Below are 9718 nucleotides of genomic sequence, written 5' to 3'. Positions count from 1 at the left end.
AGAGGCTGATATTGTACCAAGAAATTTCACGCCGACCGCAAATTTGCCGACATTCTAGCTCTGTACGTCAAGTCTACAGCCGCTATTGGTGGGGACCAATATCTTTCTAGCTCCTGGCAAGTGTACAATGACATGATGGAGTCTTGCCCAGATGCCTTGCGCATCTTAGCACAGGACTTTCCATGGCCAAAAGTGGTGTAAGTCCATTTTCAGTTAAACTGTGGGCGTCTCCCTACTAAATTATCTTCAAGCAACGATTTGACCGAGACCTCTCACACTCCTATCATTTTCCAGCAAGACGGTCGTGTTCTTTGTTAAGTAGTTCATCGCATCTTTGAAGGAACCAATCTCCTCAGTCCCGTGCAGCGGAAAGCTCTGGATCTTCTAGAGACTTTTGCCAACAAGAATTCCATCAAGTTGGACGTCGAAGTTGGAGACATTCAGCTCGTCAACAATTTGGCCCTTCTTCATGCGCGGCGAGCTTGGGTTGATCGCCCAGGGCAAGAGAGACACTACTATCGACTCGGGCTACGCGATCCCGGCAACTATTGGAAGAGGCCTTTGAAGTATGAGGCAGTTTTTGATGATCATTTCCATACCGCCCCTGAAGAGCAGTCAATCCCAGTGTCGGATTTTGACCCCTATGGACTGACGAGCTTAGCTCACCACCCACATGGCTAGGGGTGGTTTAGCTGTGCTACACAGGAAGCGGAGTAATTATAGCTTTATCCCTCTTTATCGAAGACTTGGGTTCTGCTGTTAGTCATTTACTCGTAGACAAACCCTTGATTCTCACCGCGTCAAGTATTCTCTTCACAGAGGAGCCTCAAGGCTTTCCGAAGAAAAAAGATTTCTACCCATCAGTCAACCTATACTCCTATTGCATGGACCGGTTATATGCGACCGAACTCGCCTTTTTTCTTTACGCAACGTTTTCCTCAGTAGATTACCTTTCATCACATTTAATGAGATACCCACTCTAACTCAACTTTGCATCATTTCTCGTATTTTAGTCATTAACTATGTAAGGGATAACTCGTACGAAGCCTTCGTTAAGCCACCTCCGGGTGTTCGTCTATCTCGAGTCATGCATAATTTTACCAACCCCTATCTATTTTAGATGGTTTCGCCACTTGCTCCACACGGTCCAGCGTGGCCGTGGGCGTGCGAATCAAGACTCTCCCGCTGGAAGAGTTGCACGTTGTCCGCAGCCCATCGTCTCTTCTTAATGTCTACAGCATCTAGTGAGCGGAAGCTGAGGGCGTACTTGGCAACGGAGTTGGCAATGCTCTTGGTGTTGAGGAGGTAGGCATCGTGGGCGAGGTTGTTGATGTCGTCGCCGATCTTGTGGTAGTTGATGTCATAAGCAACACCGGCCTCGCCGCCGAACAGCTTGGCCTCCGCTTCAGTCTTGAGGACTTCCGCACCGGTGAAGAGACCACCGGAGGGAATGCCGTTCTCGATAAATGCGGCATAGTCAGAGCGGCCACTGAACTCTGAAGGGACAAATGGGACGCCCTTCTTCTTGTAGAACTTCTCAAAGTCCGCCTCAAGGACATCAGAGCCAGCAGGACCGGTCAGGTTGAACGCACTGCCGTCTCCATCGTAAATACCGTAGATATAGTTCGGGCTGGCAATCTGTGTGGTGGTTAATACAAGTCCGGTTCATCATCATTACTATCACGTACCATATCGAAGTTGAGGTAGGCCCTGATCTTGGCCAGCTCGGTGTCAGAGCCGTTGATCTGCTTGATGTAGTAATAGCTTCCAAGCTTGCCAAACTCCTCGGCGCCCCAAAAGGCGAATCGAACGGCGTTCTTGATCTTGTACTTGGCGAGAGCGAGTGCAACCGTCAGGACGCCAATGGTGCCGGAACCGTCGTCGCTAAACGGGTGCTGTCAGTACAAGCGAATTGAAGGTTTATTTTAAGAAGACTCACTTGATACCGGGGCCAGCAGCAACAGAGTCTGAGTGGCCGCCCAGAACCAGGACGTTCTTGTGGTCGCCGCCCTTGGTCTCAGCAATGACGTTGTAGTTGACGCGCTGCTCAACAACAGAGTCAACTTCGAAGCCGACCGTCACATCACCAGCCTCGAGAGCCGCGAGGATAGCGGTACCGTCCTCTTGGCTAATACCGACAATGGGGGCGTATGCGCCAAATGCGTTGCCGAGCGTTCCCGCCAGGGATCCGGGCACATTGTTGTAGACGATGACGCCCGCTGCGCCAGCCGTCTTGGCGCTGAGGGACTTCTGCGCAAAGGTACAGGAGCCTCTAGACACGAGAGCGATGTTTCCTTGGACCTCGGCAGGGTAGACAGAAGCCTCGCATCCGAGGTCTGGGACGGCGATGAGCGGTCCGGTGAAGGAGCCGGCAGGGGTGTAGGTCATGATGCCGGACTCAATCTCTGCGCCATCGATGAGAATGGTGGATGTTCCGGCAGAGTAGAGTTCTGTGAACGGCTGCTTAACCACGTTGTAGTAGCCAGTCGACTTGAGCGTCTTGTAGAGGTAGTCGACAGTGGCATTGTGGCCACCGCTGCCAAAGACTCGGTTTCCGCCATTGGCATCGGCGAAGTCCTGGAGCTTCTGAGATCCCGCAAGGAGGTTCTTGAGCTTGATCTCCTTCTGGAGCTTCTCCGAGGTGACGTAGGTCTTGGGCTTCTGGTAGCCCTTATCCTTGCTGGCCTCGGCCAAGGCAGGCAGGCCCAAAGCCAGGGCAATTGAGAAGAGTGCGTTGGTCTTCATCTTGGACTAGCAATGCAAAGAAGGGATTGAGACTGCTGCAAACAAAGGCAGAGAGCTTGTGTCGAGATGTTTCTGGCTTTTAAGGCTGGTTCGTCAATTCATATATTCCAGCAACCGACAACCCATGTCATGCCGAGATCTGCAGCGCAAAAGGCCCAGTGTTAGTTTCTCGCCCCGCATCACGACCAGCCAATAATCAGCTTCACAGCGCTGGGACGAGCCTCCGAATGTGGCAGTTGTGAGTGTGGTCGGCGATCGCCTTGGCCTCAAATCGATTGGCCGTGGGAACTGCCTTTTCCAGTAACTAGGCCGAGCACGCGCTGCACGAATCCGCCGTCACTGGGAACTTTGCAAATGCTCGCACGTGGTGCAATGTGACTCTAGGATAAGAACGGCAGGTAGCAGTGCTATGTCGCAACGGTAGGGCCTTGGCTCGCTTTGAAGCGAGACCTCTATCTGCAGAGATAAGCCTACCAAAAGTCCCTGGCCTTCTAGTTTACTCTCGCATTAACCCATCTTATGAGCACTGCGCCACCGAATTAACCTTACTCCCAAGCATAACTAGCGTCGATTATCCCTGGATCAGTCGGCGCTCAATAAGTGGCAATGACTAACATCACGACAATTGACCTGCTGCAGTTGATACCCCGCCTTGTTACGCAACCCTGTCCTCCCATGGTGTCTTTGCCACTATATCGTACAAGTGAACCACGGCCGAGCAGTTGCTGCAACGAGCCACATGTGGAGATGACGCTTCGTGCCGACTGGAAAGCCAAGGCGAACCCCGGACTGACCGACAGCTGAATGGGTCGACGACTGAGTGGGTCAGCGATAACGTCGTAGTTTTCCCGGAGCACGCACAAGCAAGGATCAGCGGATTCAGCGCTTAGATACGACTGATAGCAGGTGGCAGCTATCGCCGTAGTGGCCATATAGCGCTCAACTGTTCCCTATCTTTGCTAAAATCAATCGAAGATATAGGCGAACCTTTGCTCCTAGCTCTCTGCATACCAATAGCCCGGTTTAAAGCTGAACGACCAGACAACAGGTTGATTGCGAATAAGTTTCGATTAACTGCACGTCATAAACGCCTATGCCAAACTCCTGAAGCTGCTACAATCACACCCTACGACATGGATCAAGATTGCGCTTCAAGCACCGAAGAAACGATATCGTCCAATTTAGGATGTCCGTTGTTCTGGGGAACATGGCTTTGTCCTCGTGCTATTCGAAACCCTAGACGAGGAGCAGTATACCATGCATTTTTCTCATCACGCCGTCTAAAATTGCCGATTTAATGTCACCGACTCACCGTGCATCACGATCGTCACAATAGGATCTGGTCCTACTGCGCCTGTCATCATCGAGTTAAACGTGCCAAAAGTCACCAAGCTCGCCTTTTGCCCACTGTCAGCGCCCAGACGCCCTGAATGGCTCCCATGATGAAAGCATCACGCGCAGTGCGGCAGATGGTTCTTTGAATTGTACCCCTGCCCTGTTTTCGGCGCTATGGACCCCACGGACCCGACCAGCTTGTCACGAAATGACAGTCGACGCGAATGGAGTAAGCCGAGTCAGGCCGCGAGACGTCGTCGCGAAAACATGCTGGTAGGCTGCCTATTGTCATTTCCGCGCTAGGAGAAACAAAGATAAAAATCCTTGCGTCTTGCAGAAGCCGGGAATCGTCACCCAAGGCTATCCTTTCAGATATGACGAAGCGAAATTCTGGGCCCATGCCGATGGAAGAGTCCTTGGAGCTCTAACCTGCTGTTGAGATTTTAACACTCAGTCGAATATATTGTGGATGTGCAAAACTGCCTCTTTACTGACACTCCCAAACCCAGAAGCTGACTGTAGTCTTTGGATAAAAGCTGCCTTATCCACCCTGCGCTCTATATACACACTACTTAAATGTATAATCATATGACCCAAGTTAATCCCGCCTACTTCAGTCGCGAATACCGAGAGCACGAAGAAGGTCTAGAAACCGCGCATTAACCTCTTCATTATCCAGCTCGGGCCCATCAGTCGCGAGCATTGGGGGTAATGGGACCGCCCTGCCTTGTGCAGTTGAGACGTAACGAGGATCCCCTACTAGGAAACAATCTCGGACGCCAAGTGCACATATAGCTGTGAAATACGGATGGCGCTCCCTGAGATCCTGCGAGATGGATTCTGGGTTAACTGTTCCATGGCGACATCTGGTTAGCCAAGTAATCGAGGGCGTCAGGACTTTGACCTACATGGTACCTGCAAGAGCGGCTGGTTCGGTCGGAAGTCGAACACCAGAAACACATCTTCTTGTGGCCGAAGGACAACCTGAATGTACTTGCGATTACGAGCCCCCTTCTTTCGTAGAGCCCCAAACACATCCAGGGTATGGTCCCAGTGACGGATGCCCAGCCGCTGTCGTTGTTCCTCTGGGACTTCCCACATGTCAAACCATTTATTCTGGGAACCGAATTGGCGACAAATCATGTCCATCGCTGTCTCGCCTTCGCCGTTGACGAGATTGATATCCAGACCGTCCTCCCCTTCATCCTCCGGAACTTCTTGCAACATACACTCAACTGCTTCAGCATTGCCGAACTTAAGGGCAAAGTGAAGGGGTGAGTATCCACGGTAGGTGCCTGATGTAAGCTGAAAGTTGAGATGGCGAGGCTCATTGAACTTGTCCAGGATAGTTTCGAAAATGCCTACAGCCATCGTACTCCCAGGGCTATACTCCAGATACAACGCCGCAACGTGCAAGGCCGTCAGCTGAGACTCTCCCATCGTCATAACATTGTAAAACACATGATCTGGGTCATATTGAAGGTCGAGGAAAGCGTGTATGGCGGATCTCACGCTGTCAAAGGTCTGGGACTTCAGAATTATGCGACCTAGAAGAGAGAGTGCATCGTCACCAACTGGTTGGACAATATCGCAAGTTGACGACACCGTGTTGATCCATCTCGCAGTCTCAAAGTTCCCAGCATCGATCGCAATGGATAAATGGGGTCCCAGGTCTCCGGCCTCGCGAGCCTTGTGGGCAAACGGATCCAAAAAATGGACATCGTTTGTTTCCCTGGCCATTGTGACGAAGAACCGTCGCCATTCACTGATCTCAATCTGATCCATGACCTCGTATTTCATCAAGGTGCCAAAAATTACCCGGTCCGAGTCTTGTGCGGCTCTGATCATCATCTCGTACCATACTCGAGACCGCTCTCGGAGTCTGCCGCCGTCCCACTCCATCAGGTATTCCACTACAAAGGGCTGGCCAAAGTGGACAGCGATGCCGATGATACCTGCTCCTCTGTGGGCGGTCTCGGTGGGGTTTGCGCCCAGGTTGATGAGGAGCTCGAATGTCTTCTTGAATGCTCCTTTGTGGCTCCGTCCGTGGAGAAGCAGGCGAGGAAGGAGCCCTTCGATGTCGTACCTCGCACAGATAGCGAAGAGGCTTGTGTCAATGACACCTTGGGAGCCAACATTGATGCGGATGTTGTTCAATCTGTTCCCGAGATCCGGGATTGCTTCCCGCCGGCTGACTGGGAAAAGCGCCCCAAGGATTTCGTGCTGGTGTCTTACAACAGCGATGAAAACAGGGGAGAGGCGGTTAAACTCTGTCCACCTGTCACTGGTTTGAGCTGTTTGGCCAGCTTCATCAAATGGATCGGCTCCAAGATTTACCAGTGCCGTGACGGCCGCAATGTTGTTTGCTGCTACTGCCCACGCCAAAGGTGTGCCTTCGGGCGTTGGGTAAATCGGATCAAGGAACAGTGTGTGTCTGCTGGCCGCTCGAGCATCCATCGAAGAATTGTTGTCGAGGAGAGCCTGTGCAACGGTTTGGATGTCTTCGTCTCGGAAGGCACTTAGGTAGTGCAAGGCCGTTATGCCCTGACTATTTGCCAAGGTTGGATCCGCCCCTTGGGCGAGCAGATGCAACACGGACTGTAGGTGACCGTGGCGGCTAGCCATCAAAAGTGCCGAATTCCCCTCGTAGTTTGTGCTGTTTATTTCCGGCAAACGGTGCGTCGTGAGAAGCTTAAGAATCCTATATTCCTCATGACAGGAGGCCCCCCACAGGAGACGCTGGACGTGCTGGCTGGGGGTAGTTCTGTTCGGAATGTATGTCTCCATGGGTAGCTGCGAGCCACTCGCTGCCCTGTGCCTGATTCCTGGGTATCCAAGGCCGCGTTGGTCCACCAGCTGCAACTTGCCTAGCTGGCGCAGTCTCCTATGGGCAGTTGAACTGTTTCCGATGACATTAGGATAGCGCAAGTGTACTAGTTCTGGATCAAAGGCGGTCATTGTCCTGCCGAGAGCATCATGAAGCCACCCAATAATACCTCGAGCCCCAGTGTGGCCCAGCTCCGCCGCCTTGGCAACCATGCTCAGAGCCTGGTCGACTTCGGGTTGCTCTTGGATACTGATTTGGAGTAATGATAGTGACAAGATACCATACTCGTAAGCCGATAGTGCTCGACGGCTGGCAGCCAAAGTCGCATTGCTTGCTGCTTTTTTGAGTTGCTCAAGGAGCTGGGTTATCACAGGAATGGGAAGTAATCTCAATTGCCCAAAGATTCGTTGCGTCTGATATCACATTAGCTCGGATTGAACCACTTTGTGTAGCTGTATGACGAACATCGAGAACTCCCCTCCAACCGGAAAAGGATATACTTGGTGGAGAATCTGAGGGATAGTGTACCGTCCTGGTGGGTAGGTCAATATCAATGTGTTCAGAGTAGTGTTAGGAGCTTACCAAAATCTGTCCATGTTTAGCTCTTCTGTCCTGCCACTGCGCTCTAGTCCTAGTTGCCGGAAACTACTAAGCATCCCTTCATACCCCGACCTCCGTGATTCCTCATCAAGAGGGCCTGAAGACGGGTTTGAAGTGACTAAGTATGAGGCGTTAGACAAAACTAATATTGGGGAGTTGAAGCAAAAAAAGCTTACATGGAGGATTGAACAGCGCATCAGCCTCCTGGGGGTTGAAAGCTGAGGTCATTTGATCAATGTCGAAAGGAGGCAACGAGTCATATAGCTCGTGCTTTACAACATAGTGTAGGATCTCTCTTAGCTCCACCAAGAGATCCTGGACAGTTGCTGTTCGTGTCGAAGGAGGTTCCAAGGCTTTCATGACAGTATAGCCGATTCTCATGGCAATGGTTGGGGCCGTATCCGCGCTCGAATCGTCGTCGGCCCTTCCACCTGACTGTTCATACACTCCGTCCCAGTATCCATGTAAAAAGTAGTACGCCGCCCAGTCTGACAACTCTCCGGACGCCTTCATCTGTTCAAACGTTTTGCCTGTAGGAATCTCACCGGAGTCGACGGCAGACTTCGTTTGCTGCAAGAAGCCACCAGGCAGCATATCCCATAAGAGCAAACCAAGCGAATATATATCCGCTTTCATCAATTGCTCACCAGTCAAAGGCTCAGACCGTTCAGGAGCTGACCAGAATGGGGTCTCAGAAGTGCCGTAAGCTGGACCGCGGAGGTCCTCCACGAAGATGGACGAGTCGAAGTCGGCTATTTTTGCAGTGTATGTCAGGTGTTTATCCTCAAATATGAGCACGTTCTGCGGCTTCAGGTCTCCGTGGAAGACGCCGACCTTGTGCAGTGCTGCTAGCCCGGACGTAACATCAATGCAGAGACCGATCCACTTCCGTGGAAACAGACGGCGCCCATCCATGCAGAATTCACTCAAGTCACCAAGTTGAGCAGCTTCAAGCACTAGCACTGGCATGAGAGATCTTGCGTCAGATTGGAGAGGCGCCCAGCAGATACCGAGAAGAGTGACGATGTTTGGATGAGCGGCAATGAAGCTGTTTTTGAGAACCCTCAATTCTTTTGCGATTGACGTCCATAACTTGCGGTTTTCAACGCCGTTCGGATCATCATCTTTTGGAAGAGGCCTCTTCAGTGCAACCATTTGGGGCATTGTCGATAGGCCCGTTGGCAGCTGTTCCTGGCGCAGTTGCCGAGACTCTAACAAGGTCTCGGACTCGGACATGGTGATTTGGAAGTTCCTTCCATAAGCCCGTCCCCCAGCGGCCGTTGACCGTGAATGGAACGAGTCTGGTGCGAGAAGAGCAGTCAGGAGCGTGAAGCCGAGGTCGAACGAATCGTATTCATCCAGCACAAGAGAGATAAAAGAGAGGAAGTCCTGCGAGTCCTCAGCAAGAGATGGCGATGAGTAAGCCATGGTCGCAAGTAGCCGCTGTATAAAGGTGAAGAGGGGCTTCTGTTGGAGATTCGAGATGAGCCGCTTCTGCCTTGTCGGGGGTTGATTGTTTATCTACCCAGGTACTAGATTGAAGAATGAGGCTGTCGCTTGAAAGTGGCTTATATAATGCCTGTCTCAGCTGCAGCTGGAATCTATCGAACAGCCCAATCGGACTAGTTGCATTACGAGTGCTTGTGTTAATACCTAGCGCCTCCCTAACTTGATAGTGCTGACCGAGGCTGAATGGCAATACGCCTGGAATCGTCGGTCACGTTTCAGAGGCATTATTGGCAATGCCCAACTTCCTCTAGTGGTTCTTCTTCCCAGCAACATCCCACCAACACCTTTACTCCCTCAATTCGACCACTGCTGTCAAGAACCTGCCCCTTGTATCAGCTCAACGTATTAGTAACAGTTTTCATCGTCGGATCATGGCTCAGAGTCCTGATCCAGTTGGCGTCGCCGGGACCGCCATGGGTGCCGTGGGGCTGACGATGCAGTTGCTGCAAGGCTGCAAAGCCGGGTTCTCTCTGTGGAAGGAGACAAAAGACCTTGGCGAAGAGGCTGTCGATTTTGCGACGAGACTCAGGTTTGAGGCGGAAGGTCAGCTCAATCGCTGGCAGATTGGATGGGAACTGGACAAAGGCGCAGAATCACCACTCTTCAGCAACGCACGATACCACCAGGACCGGGATGCCGCGCTGAACTACATCAATTTGATCTATGACCGACTTCACTGTCTGAAGAACCTAGAGCAGGACT

General features: G+C 51.8%; 3 protein-coding genes across 3 annotated transcripts; 1 reads left to right on the top strand and 2 right to left on the bottom strand.

The window, feature by feature from the left end:
• Positions 1 to 9: 9 nt before the first annotated feature.
• BGZ61DRAFT_566405 (uncharacterized protein) lies at positions 10 to 788 on the top strand (the record flags this gene model as incomplete). Its single annotated transcript, XM_046255924.1, has 3 exons — positions 10 to 192; positions 214 to 301; positions 323 to 788. Coding segments are annotated over 3 exons (630 nt in total), but the record flags the coding sequence as incomplete, so codon positions are not given.
• Positions 789 to 1056: 268 nt separating this feature from the next.
• BGZ61DRAFT_384679 (uncharacterized protein) lies at positions 1057 to 2780 on the bottom strand. Its single transcript, XM_046242707.1, has 3 exons — positions 1940 to 2780; positions 1689 to 1884; positions 1057 to 1638 (listed from the first exon to the last, which is right to left on the bottom strand). The coding sequence occupies exons 1-3, from the start codon at positions 2743 to 2745 to the stop codon at positions 1117 to 1119; spliced, it is 1524 nt and encodes a 507-aa protein (XP_046108875.1). The 5' UTR covers positions 2746 to 2780; the 3' UTR covers positions 1057 to 1116.
• Positions 2781 to 4574: 1794 nt separating this feature from the next.
• Positions 4575 to 8144, bottom strand: BGZ61DRAFT_445787 (uncharacterized protein; the record flags this gene model as incomplete). Its single annotated transcript, XM_046245126.1, has 5 exons — positions 4575 to 4929; positions 4989 to 7320; positions 7373 to 7439; positions 7490 to 7625; positions 7684 to 8144. Coding segments are annotated over 5 exons (3232 nt in total), but the record flags the coding sequence as incomplete, so codon positions are not given.
• Positions 8145 to 9718: the final 1574 nt, after the last annotated feature.

Source organism: Ilyonectria robusta (genome assembly GCF_021365365.1).
Source record: "Ilyonectria robusta strain PMI_751 chromosome Unknown BGZ61scaffold_4, whole genome shotgun sequence".
NCBI classification, from domain to species: Eukaryota; Fungi; Ascomycota; class Sordariomycetes; order Hypocreales; family Nectriaceae; genus Ilyonectria; species Ilyonectria robusta.
This window is presented reverse-complemented; position numbering and strand designations above follow the sequence as displayed.

What these genes read in the sequence shown, in the direction of transcription:
- BGZ61DRAFT_384679 (XM_046242707.1), bottom strand. Translation starts at nt 2,745, where the DNA reads ATGAAGACCAACGCACTCTTCTCAATTGCCCTGGCTTTGGGCCTGCCT. An exon ending in GCTGCTGGCCCCGGTATCAA is followed by an intron (nt 1,885 to 1,939) that starts GTGAGTCTTCTT and finishes GCACCCGTTTAG; the next exon opens with CGACGACGGTTCCGGCACCA. An exon ending in CCTACCTCAACTTCGATATG is followed by an intron (nt 1,639 to 1,688) that starts GTACGTGATAGT and finishes ACCACCACACAG; the next exon opens with ATTGCCAGCCCGAACTATAT.